The sequence below is a fragment of the Monopterus albus genome, unplaced genomic scaffold (assembly GCF_001952655.1).
Source record: "Monopterus albus unplaced genomic scaffold, M_albus_1.0 scaffold124.1, whole genome shotgun sequence".
NCBI classification, from domain to species: domain Eukaryota; kingdom Metazoa; phylum Chordata; class Actinopteri; order Synbranchiformes; family Synbranchidae; genus Monopterus; species Monopterus albus.
In genome coordinates this window covers 155,863-172,915 of record NW_018128004.1, presented here as the reverse complement: position 1 = coordinate 172,915, position 17,053 = coordinate 155,863, and the positions used below count along the sequence as shown (strand labels likewise).

Below are 17,053 nucleotides of genomic sequence, written 5' to 3'. Positions count from 1 at the left end.
CCAGAAAGAGCACTACTGATGCAATTTTTGCTCTGAGAATGTTAATGAAGAAGTATAGAGATGGTCGGAAGGAGCCGCATTGTGTCTTTGTGGATTTAGAGAAAGTGTACGACAGTGCCGAGAGAGGAGCTATGGTACTGTATGAGGATGTCAGGAGTGGCAGAGAAGTACGTCAGAGTAGTTCAGGATATGTATGAGAGGAGTACACTGTCTCACTACAGACAGTAGTGAGATGTGCTGTAGGTCAGACAGAGGAGTTCAAGGTGGAGGTGGGGCTACATCAAGGGTGGAAACAGATGATTCACTGTGGCGACCCCTAACGGGAACAGCCAAAAGAAGAAGATGTTTAATATTTGTTGACTTATTCATTTATTTTACTTATTTGTGTTATTAGGACAAATAAAAATTCAAGTATCCACATCACAAACTTGTCTAGGTTGAATATTGTAAATGAATGTCACTGTAGTGGTAAAAGCAAACTTAATATAGTTTATACTTATTAGGCCAGTGTTAGCTACATTCTAAGTAAACAGGGAATATTTTGATTACTTACATAAACTCAACTCACATGAACTTAATGACCACTCAACACACACAGACACACACACTCACACAAGCTGATACCAAATGTGAGCTACATGCTGTTTGGTTACATATTTTGTCTGGAGTCTGATTTACTGCTAACCACCACAGGGCTAAGTATGGTCAGAGATAAACTTTTGTGAGGATCCTCTGCATAAACATGGGGTCCAGCATCCTGTTTCCTAGTAATTCTAAGGGCTTCCCAGAACCGCGGGAGGGGGCCCGCTGGATGTCCAGATTGACATGATGCAGGAGGTTCAAGAAGTAGGAGAGCTATATAATCAGCTGCAAGGCTGATAAGACAGACTCAGACTTGACGAGCGTGTGGGTGCATTTGGGGGGACTTCAGAAGACAGACAAAGACTCCAAACTCTGCAGAGATCCAAAACTCCAGGTGATTCTGTTTCTCTCCCTCTGAATTCACATTACAATATATTGTTCAATAAATGATGATTGGCACTGCAGTGATTCTCCCTGTGAATTAATTCTATACACGACATCACTTTCGGCTTTATCCTGTTAGGGGTCGCCACAGCGAATATGTTGACATTCGGCACTTGTTTTATTCCAGATGCCCTTCCTGACGCAACCCTGACCCGAACCCGGGCCGCAGCGGCGAGAGCACAGTGCCCTAACCACTAGTCTTTCAGGGAACCTCTAATATGAACATTGGAAAACCAAGTAAAACCTATCTCAAGCTGTCCACTGTGTGCAGTGAACTGGAGCTCTGGGTTACTTGTTGGAAAACAGCTCCATCTTCTGGCAGCAAAGTTTCATGTCTGAATGATGCAATGGATTCATCTTTTTACACTGAAACGTGCTTTCCCTTGAGGGATACAACCTTTCCCTTCCCTCCAGACTGTCCATGTCCCAGAAACCTTCCTGTTGGCCCCAGGAACCATACTACTTACACTAGACAGTGGCAGATTGTCAAAGTTGTAATGAGTCCCTTTTTGGGTTTCCACATCCATTCGTCTCTTGTGAAAAGATGTTGCATCTATTTTCTATCATATGTAGGAATGATGAACAAGTAATGCTTCAAAGAGATACAAAATCCATGACCTTTCAGTCATTACTGAGGTCAAAACTTTGCTCAAAGCTAAAGCAGCTCCATTATGCCACAGGGGGTGCTATTAGGGTCTGAATACCATTACCTAGACCTTTTAAAATATGTCACGTCATTAGATTAGAACAGTTTACACGATATAAACATAAAATTTTATATTGTGTTTGAGAATCTTAGAGATACAGTCAATTTTATTAGATTTGTTCCCTCTAAAGTATTATTTCCGGTTCAAAGGTCAAAATTACGACAGTTCAGTGTGTTCTTCCACACGTGTTTTTTTTTGTAATCTTCCATAAGAGGCAGCGGCAGGAGTAATCACAGACGGCTAGCAAGTGATTGTGTGGCATCAGACTAAGTTATTCTGTTATTACACTGTTTAATACTCTGATATAGTCATGTTAAAGTCCGTTGTCCGTGCGGTGGGAGCCGCTGTCCGTATTTCTTCATCTACCACGTCCACAGCCCGAGCTGTGCCGCTCGCCTGTGCGACCCTGTGTTCTCCAAGTTCGGCAACAATTCGGCCCTTCACCCGCTCTCTCTGGATGCTGAATAACAACGGAGCCTCGTCAACATACAGACCAAAATTGTTTAGTTCAAAAGCATTGAATCCATCTGTATCGTGTGGATGTGGGGGACTGCACACAGAAGGTAACGTTTGATTTGTAAGTCCTTGATTGCTAGCTAGGGTCACGCACTAACTTCATTGTATGGTCACAGCTAGATTTGATGTACTCTAAAATAGTAAAAAATAAAAAATCTCGTGTCAAAATGTCGTTCAATTAAAAGACATTTGCTCCATGAACACAACCATTTTAGAACTTTTTTGATTATAGGTTAGGCAATCGGCACTCACGGATTAGCCTTCACCTTGAAATATGTTGTCATATAACTATGCATCTTCTAAACAGGCGACAAAGCATTTGGCGATTTCTTGTCTGATGAAATAAAAGAAGAAAAGAAGCTCCAGAAAAGCCAGACTCTTCCAAAGATGTCTGGAGGATGGGAACTGGAGATGAATGGCACGGAGGCTAAACTCACAAGAAATGTTTCCGGAGAAAAGTAAGACCAGAGCAGTTGGTCATACCATAGCTAACCTAATGGTTTTAAGACTACAGCATACACAAAAGATCTTATTATGTGTCTTCTTTTGATAGAGTCAGTGTCACATTCAATGTGAATAACAGCATTCCTCCTAACTTTGAGGAAGAGGTTGAACAAGGACAGCAGAAGCCAGCAGAAGAAGAGGTGAGTTCCAACACACCTGTCAGTCACCTGATTATCAGATCAAAGATATTTGTAAGTGGCCATTACAACATTAACCTGGAAAATTGTTGAGAAAGGAAATTTATTAATGGCAAAATTGTTACAACTCTGTTTCTGCTTACAGCCAGAAATTGTGTCAACACCCAACTTTGTTGTTGAAATAACGAAAAAGGCTGCAAAACATTCCCTGGTGTTTGACTGCCATTTTCCTGAGGATGAGGTAAGCTGCATTCATAGTATTGTTAGCAGCAGCGGGTCTCTGGCTTTCCTCCCAGAGGTTTAACTTGTGAAGTTAAATAGAAAAGTTGAATTTACATTTTGTAGATAAGTCATGGTGACGGAGAAGAGGAGAGCGACATCTTTACCATTCGTGAGGTCAGTTTCCAGCCTGAGGGAGATTCAGAGTGGAAAGAGACCAGCTATACACTCAACACGGACTCTCTTGACTGGGTAAGATTTGAGACCGTAAACCAGGGGTGGCCAATTCCAGTCCTCGAGGGCCGCTGTCCTGCTTGTTTTCCAACTATCCCTGCCTGACCTGCTGCTGATTACCTGGCTCAGGTGTGTTCTGCCAGTCAGAAGCTGGAAAATACCAATTCACTTTCATCTAAGATGGTATTTTCCATCCCTCGAGGACTGGAATTGGCCACCCCTGCTGTAAAAAACAAATAATTGAATGTGCATAACAGTTAATGAGGCTTAGGATAGACATCATTTTAACCTATGACTAATTCATTGCTGTGTTGTGTTACAGGCCCTGTATGATCACCTGATGGACTACCTGGCTGACCGTGGGGTCGACAACACCTTTGCAGATGAACTGATGGAGCTGAGCACCGCCCTTGAACATCAGGAGTACATAAAGTTCCTGGAAGACCTCCAAGGATTTGTTAAATGTAACTAATATTAGAAATAAGCCAACTTTCTCTTGTCCTCAGTAAACATATTGGCAAAGTTGGTGGTATGATGGCAGAGGTTATGCTAAAGCAAATGTTGCAGCACTGAATGGCTGACATGTTTGGGCACTCTAAAGAGACTGAGCAGTGTATGTGATGGTGAGACTTGGCTACAGATGTGTTCTTTAGTAAATTCTCTTTATTCTTCTGCAATTTAAATGGTAGTTTAAATTAAATAACATTGAAGACTACAGGTAATATGCAGGATATGACCAGGTGCTGAAGCATAGAATTCCTGTCTTAACTGCAGTGGTTTAAAATAGTCCAGCCAGTATTTGTGAATATTCAACTTCCCTCAAGCCTATAATGGGAGACTTTTGTCAAGGTGTAAAATCAAAATAAAGACACCCATAAATGTGACAGTTTGGCAAAATTAGCTCAAGTATATTTGTGTGACAGCCAGTGTGCTGCAAGTCTTACTTTTAGATTTCAGGGGAGTTCATGTTGACTAATACTGATGTGCCTCAGACCAAAATATGAAGTTTGAATTTGGTATCTAAGTATTTACAGAAAATAGAAGGTCTGTGTTCAGTAAAATGATTTCATATTAACAGACTTTTGTGTGTGATTTTTTTTTTTTTTTTTTTTTTTTTTTTTGGTCAAGCAATTAAGGTGTTAGTGTTTAGAACGTAGAAAAGGCCACAGGACATTAGGACCTAGCCAATTACTGAAACATCTTAGGAGCTCTGTGTTAACTGTATTTGGGAGCTCTGCAGTTTTTATATTTTTGCTTTCAGGTAGTGATGAAGCAATGAACTAGTATTGAACCACTTCATCAGTTGCCTTGAAAATGGGTTCATTCATTGAAAGATTCGTTTCAGTGACATCTAGTGGCGAAATAAGAGACAGCAAAACAATGTCTTAATAATTATGTGATCAGTGTAACTAGGAATTTTTTTAATTTTTTTTTTTTTTTTTTTTTTTAAAGGTTGGTTGATTTTATAAACTTGGGAGAAGCCATGCTTGGGGAAGCAGGATGTGGTAGGGTGTGCTTGTGTAACTAGGGCAGGGTGTGATTATGTAAGTGGGATGGAGATTCAGAGATTTTTATTGAGAAAATATTTTTCCATTACAAATACAGCTTCTGCTTCAGAGTCATAAGTCACACATCTTTTTCCGCACCAAAGCAAGCTTCGAAGCAGCAGTTCAAGGAAAATGCTGCTTGGAGTTTGAAACTTGTAGCGGGGCATCGGTGTCAGACAGCTATCATTGATTTCAGGTTTAAAGGAAACGAAGTGTGAGCAATCCATAAAATGCAGAACATGTTTACAGATGAGATGGGAATTTGAGTTCTGGTTCAAAATAGCCCAAGACCTTTAAGGTTAAAATATTTATACCATTCTTGTGTTGTCAATATTAAATTTTGAAATACTCACTTTATGTAAAACTCAGGAAAGTAAATGGTTTCAGCTGTAAAATCTTATGTGGTTTTGGAGTACTGTATTGGTACAGGCACATGAAAGCCTAAAGGGCCTTTTAATCAGTTTGCAAAGTACAAACCCAAATTCCAGTGAAGTTAGAACATTGTGTAAAATGTAAATTAAAAACATTACAATGACTTTTTGACACATATTTAATTGAATACACCCCAAAGACAATGTGCAATTTGACACATATTTAATTGAATACACCCCAAAGACAATGTGCAAACTGATAAACTTTAGTTTTTTGCAAATATTCACTCATTTCGAATTTGATGACTGCAACGGGGACGTCCCTGGAAAAAATGTCACTTGAGTGGCAGCATATTTTGCTACAGGTTGCCGGTCTATCACAGGGCCAACACTCAGATGAACAACCACACACACTCTCTCCTACGGGCAATTTAAAGACACCAGTTAACCTAAGCTGCATGTCTTTGGACTGTGGGAGGAAGCCGGAGTACCCGGAGGGAACCCACCCAAGCATGGGGAGAATATGCAAACTCTCTGAAAGGTCGCAAACCCGTGATCTGCTCGCTGTGAGACAACGGCGCTACCCACCGCACCACCATGCTGCCCCACTAAATTATTTCACAGATTTGTTAATCATGACTCAAGTTTATCACCTAAAGTTGTGCCTTGTTGTTAACAGAAAACAGTTATGTCTTCATACTGCAAGTAAGTAATGTTTGTATTTTATATAAAAACACCAGTTCAGAAGCACATTAATAGGTAACTCTTTGTACAACTGTTTTCTTGGGTTATTTTCTTTCCTCTTCATTTATTTGAACAGAATGTAAGTAAAAAAGGTCCTTAAGATATTAAACACATAATTGCCCGGTTTTATGTAATCATTTTCTTGTCTTATTTATTGTTTCAAATTTTCTGATTTCATATTTTATTTCAATTTAAGTTAATTGGAAATATCTTAACAACAAAGCCCAGCGGTGAACACATCATGCAAGAGTATGCAAAAACCAAATCTCTGACAGATGCAACTAGAAGAAAGATGATAAACATACTTGCTGCTGAGATGACAGAAACACATGGGTAAAAATTATACATGTAGAGTATAAGAAAAAAAGAAATATTGTTAGTATTGGATTATTTTTAATTGAGGTCCAATGCCAATTAAGTGACGTCATCTTTGAATTTATGCAATAGGACACCATAAGAGTGATGTATGCACAGGGGATAGTTGCGCTGTTTCCATATCTGGAAGACCCATATTCACAACATGGATATGTAAGTAAAAAAGGTCCTTGTGACATTAAACACATAATTGCCATCAGAAATGTTGATGGCATAGTCAATCTGCATGTATTTAATTACATAGGAGCATTACTTCGATCCAGAAAGCAGTTCGGGATACCTTGCATGGCGGTTGAAGACCATTCAAAGAAAAACTGCACAGGAAAGAAGTGTCTCAGTTAGCAAATCTACCAAAGGTAAGTTTACTTATCAGTTATTTATGATATTGATGGAATTTGTAGACAGGAGTCAATAAAATTGTGTTTTTTTTTCTTAAGTTGGTGGGCCAGGCCATGGTCGTTCCAGACCCTTCATCGCTGGCACAGTGTTATCAAATGAGGATGTGGAAGCAGCTATTGCTGTTTTGAGGCGTTCTGCTGATGAAGACACTATCCGTGAGAAGATGAAAGCTACCTTCATGTATCGTCATTCAATGGTCAAAGATGAAAAGAAAGAAGCAGATGTCGTCTCAGTCTTCCTGCGGTTTCTGGACACACCAGGACTGGTAAGACAACTTCATTAAATCACTAAAATATGCATGCAGTGTCACTCATCACTCCTTTTTGTATTTTTGCATTACAGATTTCAGACACCTTTTTGGTGAGGTCACTGCCAACAAAGTCTTGGAGAAGTGGCCCACCAGTCTCAAAGCAAAAGTTTTAAAGAAAGCCATGGACTGGTACCCACCACAGAGCTCTTGCAATTAATGTGCAATTCTGAGTCATCTGCTGAAGTTGAGAATAGTATGACTGTGACTGTTTTTAATCACCATTGTTGGTTATATAGGTAATTCTGCCAATGTAATGTATTTATGGCATAATGTTAATCTGATGTTTGTTTATCTGTAGGCTGGGACAGTGACATGTCTGCTATCTTGCTGCTGCTTCATCTGCTACCACCATCAGCGCAAGGACGAAAGAGACCAGGAAAGATGTCTGTATCTCAAGCTGCCAAAAACCTCATCAAATTTATAAAGGTATATTAAAAAGTTAATTAATTAAAATGTTAAAATATACTTTCCATCACCTCCATTTCATGCACAGTGAGGTGTTCTGATCTATTGTAAGGAATTGGTCACTAAATACTGCTGTTGAATGTGTTGTTGTAGGCTGGAACTAGCGTACAGCAGCATCTAGACAACATCACCGAAAGCAGTCAGCCCTACCTTCTTGCTCAGGGACCCACAAGAAGAAGCATTCATGCCTTCTTCATTGTGATTGACAAGCATGCACTTCCATGTAAGGCGACTGGTTCAGTGGGAGCCCTTGATGAACTGTTTAAGGCCCATTATGTCTTTGCTACATCATATTGTTCTTCCCTGACCAACTTTTTCACTTTTCTGCAAACAACCATTTACAACATAGATGTTGGGGAAACAAAGGAAACTCCCAGAGTTGCAGAGTTGTGAGCAAGAATGGTGCATTAGTAGCCATTGAGATCAAAATTATGAAGTGCTTTCTTTGCAAAAGTGACCGTGGTAGACCAGACAACCTTGTAAAGCACCTTAAGGTAATTCATGGTCTCTGTACTGGCAGGACTCTTTATCTTAAATGTAGCCAAGTTGGATGCTCACGTTCTTTTGGTAGCTTTTCTGGCTTTAGAAAGCACCTGAACAAATGCAATGTAAGCAGTTCATTTGATTCTGCAGAAGGTGACTTTTCACCTCGTCAAAATGTTCTTGACACAAGTAAATGCTACTGATGTTGATGTGCTTCATAAAAATTTAGAGGCTGAGTCAGAATTATTTTCAGCAGACCTTGTCAATAGTTGTGCAGCTGTAATTTTGGATCTAAAGGCAGCAGGTGTAGGCCAAAGTGTACTGAATTCTGTAGTGAATTCTATGGAAGAGATTGTTCAAGATATTCAGCAGCATGCTAAAGAAACTGTCATTAAGCATATATTTAATAATGAAAGAGAAACCGAAATGTGCAAGAAAGTTGAAGCATGTTTTGAGGGGTTAGAGAATCCTTTCACAGTTCTTATTAAAACAGAATATGAGTGATCAAAATTTTTATCGGACAAGTGGGAAACTGTAGAACCAGTTTATCTGTGCAGATTCTCAGTCATCCAGGTCATAGTAAACCGCAACTGAAATAACCTTGGAAATCAACTGGACTTGGATATTCTAAGGACTGAAACCACACCGAGGGGGATAAATATCTCCGACTCAACACCAGTCAGTCAGAACTGATGAAGCCTCTTGGATGAGAGGTGAAACGTCTTCGATCTAGATATCCAAGTCCAGTTGATTTCCAAGGTTATTTTGGTTGTAGAACCAGTTGAATGTGTAATTGGCTCAAGATTTGACACAAGGCGAAATAAAAAGGCTGGAACGTATGATCAGACAGTCGTTCAAGATAGATTCATGTATGTTCCAATTTTATCAACATTCGTGTCAATATTTAAAAGTCAGCATATTGCAGAAATGTTGAAAAACTCAGAAACTGCTGATTCAAGACTCAGAGATATTTGTGATGGATCTTTATTGAAGACTCACCCTCTGTTTTCAACTGAAAAGCACACAGTGCAGATCCAAATGTTCTATGATGACTTTGAGGTTGCAAATCCTCTCGGTTCCAAGTGAGGTATTCATAAATTGGGTGCAATATATTTTACCTTAAGAAACTTCTCTCTGAAATGGAATTCTTTTTTGGCCAACATACACCTTTGCGACTTATTTCATGCACAAGATCTTAAACGTTATGGTTTTAGTGAAATTCTTGATCCTATTGTTCGAGACATTAGTGTTAGAGAATGATGGTATTGATATTGCACTATACGGTGGTCATGTTCCTGGCAGTGTGGTACAGGTTACTGGCGATAATTTAGGCGTACATAGCTTGCATTCAAACTGAATTCTCTGAAGATTCTCCCAAAATAGTGTTGCGCACCAAAGACACCTACACTGCTCATTGTCAAGAAATTGCTCATAATCCATCTCTTCTTTATGTTTTTGGTGTGAAGAGTTCATGCTTATTGAATTCACTGTCATATTTTCACACAACTGAGAACTTCTCATTTGATGTGATGCATGACGTTTTGACAGGGGTGACCCAGTACGAAGTGAAGTTTATTGTTTGCCTATTTTAAAGAACAACATGTTACATTGGGACAGCTGAATTTGAGAATACAAAGTTTTGACTATGGATTCATGGAGAGAAACAATAGGCCAGTGGCTGTGAATTTAGGTGGAGAGTCTAATGATCTGGGACTGAATGCAATTCAGTCATGGTGCTTATTGAGGAATGTTCCTCTCATGTTTGGAGATTTGGTAACCTCTACTGACCAACATTGGTGCCTACTTCTTTTATTACTACAAATAGTAAACATTGTATTGTCTCCCATGTTATCTCAAGGTCTGTGTGTATATTTAAACTGTTCAAGATGTTGTATCCCCAGAAAAAACCTTTACCAAAGCACCATGTATCATATCCATTATCCTCACTGCATCCAGAACATAGGACCTGTACTTCACAGTTGGTGCATGCGCTATGAAGGTAAGCACAATTTTTTCAAGAAACAGCTAAAGTTATTTAAAAATATCACCAAAACACTGGCCAAAAAAACAACAGAATTATATGGCATACATTTGGCAATCTTCAACAACTTTTAGTCGGTTAGACATTGGTCCAGTAAAAATGGTGTCTTTAGAGATGGTAAAAGGAGGTTCTGAAATTGCAATGGCAACGCAAGTGCCCAGTAGTGTAAAAGTTATGAAGGTGAACTGGGCTAAACACTGGGTTTGTTTACCGCCCACATTTGGTTATTTGTGGCAAAGTAGAGTCTGAAATGCCTCTGTTTTACCAGATTGAGTTGATTCTGATAATACACGAGAAACTGTTGCTGCTCACTTTGCCTTTATGTACAGTAACCTTTCAAGAACATTTCCATGCCTATGAAGTGACCAGGACAAAGCAAGATTTTGTTGTCTTTCATGTTAACAACCTGCATTATCCCAGGCCTTTTGACATACAAATGTCACGTTTGGCGTGTACAAATGCCAAACAGAGGATGTGGTGAACTCAATTAAATGACCAGACGAACTGAGGTAACGAAAAGTTCTTTACTGGTAAACAAAACTAACAAAAAGTCCAGGATCTCACTTAGGTCGATAAGACAGTCCAGGGTCGGCGCCGGTTAACAGGTATATCCAGGGGATCCAAACTCGAGGTCAATGGGAACAAAAGCAGAAGGTCGGTACACAGCAGGCGATCAGAATCTGAGAGGGCATAGACAAAACACGGTGGTCAAGAAACGGTAATCCTAGGTCAAACACAGAGAGTCACTGTGAAAAAACCCAGTGTTAAATGTTTTTACACATTTCATTGTTAATTTTTACACTGAATTGAGTAGAATTAACTCTGAAAAGTTGACACTGGCCATAGAGTAAATTTGACTCTAATTTCGAGTGGGACCAATGTTATATGAAACGGAGTTAAATTCAACTCTCTAAGAGTTACATTGACACTGTGCATATTCATCACTGGAAGCTAAAACAATCCAACCTTAAAAGACATTCCGCTAAACGTGAATGCATTATTTATTTGTAAGTATTAATTGTTTTCCATTAGGGTTGCTCTATTAATAATTACCCTGTGCTCTTGCACAACTCTGGCGCCCGGGAGGTGCGCTTGCTCTCAGCTGTTAGATGAGGTGCCTCGCTGCAAGTGGCGCTTGCTTGGAGAAATATCTGAAGGAGGAGGATCAGTTGAGGAGAAAGTTCACTGTTTGGACAATAAGTCCATGAAAACGCGTCATGGCGGACAGAGAGAGCCAGTTTCAGGACTCCTCAGACTCAGACTCTGAACCGGAGGGGGAACCTGTTCGGGTGGCCAGTACCGGACCGTTCCCCGCTTCCTTCGCCTGCACACAGGTAATCCACAGCGGGCACTTCATGGTGTCGTCGCCGCACAGCGACTCTACGTCGCGCAGGAGGAAAAGCGGCACATCTCTGAGGTACGACTTCGACACGGTGAACCGGATGTGGTGCCAGACGTACCGGTACGGCCCGTTCAGCTCTGGGAGCCTGAGCATCGACCCAACTCTGACCCGGCTGTTTGAGTGCATGTCCCTGGCCTACAGGTGCGTCTCTACTGTCTACTCAGGAACAATATGCCACATACCTCAGCTCAGTTTACTTAGGCTACATCCCCGTTAAATCAGCTCTGCTTGTCCTTTGCAATAGCAGGAATAGACGTTTAAGTAAATAAAGTGGGTGCTTCACAACAAATTGTTTAATAAACCTGTAGAAAATAGGCTAAAAAACTATGCTGTCTCCCCTTTTAATTTCACCTCTTGTATATTCAATTCCGTTTTATTTGTGTAGCGCCAAATCACAACAAAAGTAATCTCAGAATATTTTACAAAATAAAGTTTAATATTATAGAGCAAAAACCCAACAAATCCCCCGTGAGCAAGCACTTGGCAGGAGTGGGGAGGTAAAACGCCCTTTAACGGGAGATAGCTCCGACAGACCCCGGCTCCAGGTGAGCAGCCTTCTGCCTCAACCGATGGTTTATATGTTTTTTTACCCCATCGGATTTCAATTTAAAAACTGTCTAGGTAAAGTTGCCGTTTGTGGATGTGTTGGAAGTTCTATTTTGCAGTCTCTTGTGCAAGAGCTTAGAAAAAAACCTCAGTGAAAATTGGACTTTGATTCTATTTGGCAGCACTGAAGAGATTACAGTGTAACTGAGGGCAAGGAGAAACGATCCTGCAGAGATGTCCCTGGAAACTTAGCTTTTTGCTATGATTTTACACCAAGCTTATTTTATATTATGCCTTTATTATGCTATTACGGTATTACACAGAAACATTGTAAACTGAGTTTATGGTGTGACACTTTTGTTGTTGTGACAAAAACGTAACATGCAAAGAAAGCACCCGCTCTTACCGGAGCACCGTTCTCTTCAGGCTTGGCTAAATGTCACTGCTCCATTACCAACTTGCTCTAAAGAGTTGATACCAACCTTTGGCCCAAAGAGGATATTTTCTCCACCAGTCACTCTGTGCCAATTTGATATTTTTTTACAGCTTGATGACAGTTGCACAATAAACCCAGAGCCAAAGATGTTTATCAGTAAAAACAGACCACAAAATTGACATTCACCTTAAGGAGTGTTATGTTGAGGACATAAAAAAAAACTTTAAATACATAAAAATACTGTAAGCAGTAAGTGCTTTACATGCACTGAACTGTACACCTGGAGCTGGCAGAGTATTTGTGCCAAAGCTGTTTGTCTTTATCCATACTGGTGTTCATTAGTTCTTCTTCCCTTTCTGTAACATGTTTTCTCTTCAGTTTTGGCGTGTGTGACATGCAGCGATGTCACTCCATTAAAAGCATTTTGAAAATGTCCTCCTGGCTTCCCAGCAACTCCCTGAGCACCTCACACTAGGAGCCCTCTTCTCAGCACTCAGCAGGCTGAGGGACACTGGAAAAGCATGCAAAACAACTAGACAAACAACCTGGCAGTGCAGTTTGGACACTATTAGTCAAAATCAGGACAGGTTTCCAGCAGGGGTGGCAGTGAGGCTACTGATTCATTTTCCCATTGCATCCTGTTTTTTTTTTCTTAAGAGTATCTAGTCATTTCTCTGTGCACTTTCTCTTTTACTGTTCCTAACATAAAAAGTGGTGCATTTAACCCTACCCATTTTCCATATATTTTTAGAATGTCACAAAACAACTCCAAAACTATAATTTCTTTCTCTTTTACAGTGGCAAGATAGTCTCACCAAAGTGGAAGTCTTTCAAGGGTCTGCGACTGCTGTGGAGAGATAAGATCCGTCTGAACAATGTGATCTGGAGAGCTTGGTTCATTCAATGTGAGTCCATCACTCACTCACATCTCTCCACTCATGATAAAGAATGACATTACTACAAAATGCAACAGAAACTGGAATTTCAAAAAACAAATGTTAGCCATCATTAATTAGAAAGTGAATAGGATTGACTTTATCTAGCTGGCTGAAATAAGCCACCATGGCAAATAAAACAGTAGATAATAATGTTTTTCTAAACAAACAGACATAAATGTGCATGTGGATTTTGTTGCTCTGAAATTGCTGTGTTTAGATGTGGAGAAGAAGAAAAAACCAGTGTGTGGGTTTGTCACCCCGCTGGAGGGCTCTGAGGCCGACATGCATCGAAAGCCTGAAGTGAGTGATTTGTGAATTTTTAAAATGATTTATAATTGGTTTATAGAACTACAAGCTGGGGTTCTAAAATACATGTTATTACAGATTCACTGACACTGTTTGTATTGCTGAGTTTTGATTTTTGTATTGTAGATTGCTGAGGTTGAATGTATGTGTGACTTGTTTGGTAGACCAAGTCTCAGGGTTGGTATTGTACATCTGCTTTATATCAATAGGCGATTGTATTAGAGGGCAGCTACTGGAAGCAAAGGATAGAAGTGGTGATCAAGGAGTACCACAAATGGAGGATTTACTATAAAAAGAGGGTAAGAACACATTTTTTTTGTGGATGGCTGTGCTGGGTTGTTGGTTGGTCGACACTGAAATACCCCAGCAACTGTTGCTTGCATTGACATAACATTTTGTGGAGACATTCAAGGTTGCAAGATGTTAAATCCTATTGACTTTGCTGATACCCTGATTTTCCCTCTAGTCACTGTAAGGTTGGAATATGTGGTGCTGAATGTAATGTCTCACAAACTGGGCGGATTGCCTTTAAATTAGGTACAAAGTTAACATTCATATTTGCCTCGTGATGAACTGTCAGTCACTTTGGTGAGTTCCAACATTATCATTAGGTCAAATTTGAATTTGCCCAACAATTTGGTTTTTGACCAAATTTCTGCTAAACTAAACACATCATCAGTCTCAGCTACATTTTGCATAGAGTACTATCAAATGTTACTATATCAAAATGCTAGCCGTCCCTGGTAGGCTAGTGGTTAAGGTGCAGCGCTCTCGCCGCTGCAGCCCGGGTTCGAGTCAGGGTTTCGTCAGGAAGGGCATCCAGCGTAAAACACGTGCCAAATGTCAACATGCAGCGACCCCTAAAACAGGAAAAGCTGAAAGTGACTCTAGTATATCAAAATGCTAAACTAAGATAGTTCAGGTAAACTTGCCTGCTGCTAGCACGACTCTTTTTCCTGTTTATTCCCAAATGAAGCTTACTCACTGTTTCTCTTCTTCTGCAGCTTCAGAAAAAGAAGGATGATATTCTATCAATGCTACAGGAGGTATGACAAAAGACAAATCCTGCTTTAATAGTATCATAATGTGCATCTCTATAGGTTTTGGAAACACACTAACATAGACAACCAGAGATTTTGACCCTTGAACCATGAAGCTGGCCAACTGACGCAGTCCTCAGTGTGCATGTTGGTGACTTGCATTGTTTACTTTTGAATGCAGTTGCAGCTCAGCATATAATCATCAAAGCTCTCAGTGTCGCTATTTTTAGCATGTAGATTTAGTCTCCCCCAGTTAACTACAGAGGAAAAGTAAACAGGAACAGTAAAGTGCAAAACCACTTGCGTCATGGTCTAACATTTGTAGGCAAATGGCACATAGTGATTGCTAGCACAATGACAGTCTAATACCCCTATATTCAAGTGAAATAGCTGCAGAATTTAATGTCATTTAATCAAATCTGACCAGCTTCCTGCTGCGCCTTATGAAAGATGAGCAGCAGAGGGGTAGTGAGTACGACAGTGATGTCACAGTGGCAGAAATGAACAATATATCAGGAGTTTAAGAGGAGAGGTAGAAGAAAGACAAAGTGAACGAGGGACCCTAGGGAAGCACCTCATTCATGGTAGTATTCAAATGAGAACGTGTCTTCAAAACTTTGTCACAAACATCCCACTATTCCTCCTTTCAGCTCTCTCACCATCATTCCTCTATTTTTCTTCACGACTAGAAACATTCATTTTGACTGAGGTCAAAATTACAACCACTACAATGATAATACTGTGATTGTCTGTAACTCAGATTGTTCCTGTGTTGTGTGGCACTTCAAATCCCCTATTATCAGCATCTAGTACAGTTCAAAGTTCATTAAACCAGGTTTTAATGCTTCACATTCCGAAAATGTTATCTTTTGTTTCTCTTAACAGATTACATGCAGTGACTTGGAAAAAATTTAGTAAAATTCAGGGTCTGTTTTTATATTGTTTATAGCCATATATTCAAGTTCAAAGTGTCATATACACAGTTTGGAAACGTGTTTCCCTGTACAATACTTGCTTACTTTGCTGTCCACATGAATGCCACAAAATACTAATGAAATATAAAGTAGATAAATAACACAAAATCTAAGGCATTTTAAGCAGCAACAGATGCAGCAATATAATAAAAAATATATAAGAATATAACAGAATGTATGCTGCATGGGAGCAGCATGTGCAGCAGAGTCATTGTGCAATTATGCATGTAACACAAATAAGTAACACAAAATCTAGGACACTTTATGCAGCAACAAATGCAGCAATATAATAAAAGAATATAATAGAGAATGTATGCTGCATGGGAGCAGCATGTGCAGCAGTCAACAGACATTGTGGAATTATGCATGTGCAAACTGAGAATGTAAACAGTACATCATATATTTCCTGGTAATAAACTCCTCAGCTGTTTAGGAGTCTGATGGCAGAGGGAAAGAAAGAGTTTTTCAGTCTAGAGGTCCTGCATTTCACACTTCTGAACCTCCGGCGAGAGGGCAGGGAGATGAACAGTCCATGCTGCCCAAGCCAGATTTGAAGTTTAATTGGTTATTTACTTTATGGCCTCAGCTTCATTCCCATAAAATCTTTAACTGTCTGATTTGCAGACAGCATCATGTTTTTTTTTTTCTCTCAGAAATATTTTTATTAATTTTTTGAACAAAGAAACAGATACCATAATGTGAACGACAGGCATCTAACATTGGCAAGAGGTCTATTCCGTTCAGGAAGAGTAAACCTGTCTGGGTACAGTGAAAAGAGAAATGCAAACATTACCCGAAGAAAAGAACCTCCCCCCCCCAAAAAAAGAACCCAGCAGGTCAATTAGCCCAATTAGTATTCATTCCTGGAGTAAGATGTAAAACAGCCGGAAGTCAGGTCTCGACCTGAGCGGAAAGAGGGGCAAAACAAGATAGAAGAGCAACCGTACATGTAGACTATGAGCCCGTACGCTAGCCAATCAAGGATGGCCCGAGGAGATATAAAGTCTTCTCCCTAACTAGTTTGGGAGTTGTGAAAGTGTTCCATAAAAGGTCCCCACACCGTTAAAAACCTCTCTTTTGGTTTGAGAGCTGAGTAGTATATTTTTTCCAAAGCTAAACAAGCCATGATATCTCGCAACCATTGGGTATGGGTGGGCGGAGCAGCATCTACCCACCTCAGCAATATTGCACGCCTGGCCAAAAGCGAGGCAAAAGACAGAATTTGGCGTTTTCCTGGGGACAGGTGCTCAACATTATCGCCTGTAGTGCCGAAAAGTGCAATCAGAGGGTCAGGTTCTATGTCTGCTCCAACCATTAGGGATAGAGTTTGGAA

At 40.0% G+C, this 17,053-nt stretch overlaps 2 protein-coding genes across 2 annotated transcripts in view; both read left to right on the top strand.

The window, feature by feature from the left end:
* The first annotated feature begins 1,885 nt into the window (after positions 1-1,885).
* Positions 1,886-4,420, top strand: c1qbp (complement component 1, q subcomponent binding protein). The gene is made up of 6 exons (XM_020612390.1): positions 1,886-2,296; positions 2,557-2,707; positions 2,803-2,893; positions 3,036-3,131; positions 3,236-3,361; positions 3,666-4,420. The coding sequence occupies exons 1-6, from the start codon at positions 2,044-2,046 to the stop codon at positions 3,813-3,815; spliced, it is 867 nt and encodes a 288-aa protein (XP_020468046.1). The 5' UTR covers positions 1,886-2,043; the 3' UTR covers positions 3,816-4,420.
* A 6,782-nt stretch (positions 4,421-11,202) lies between these two features.
* The window catches only part of mlxipl (MLX interacting protein like), a 46,428-nt gene continuing 40,577 nt past the window's right edge, over positions 11,203-17,053 (top strand). The window contains exons 1-5 of the mRNA XM_020612411.1: positions 11,203-11,621; positions 13,261-13,367; positions 13,618-13,700; positions 13,916-14,005; positions 14,711-14,752. Of these exons, the coding sequence (XP_020468067.1) occupies positions 11,296-11,621; positions 13,261-13,367; positions 13,618-13,700; positions 13,916-14,005; positions 14,711-14,752 (648 nt within the window). The 5' untranslated portion in view covers positions 11,203-11,295. The remainder of the gene's footprint in view (positions 11,622-13,260; positions 13,368-13,617; positions 13,701-13,915; positions 14,006-14,710; positions 14,753-17,053) is intronic.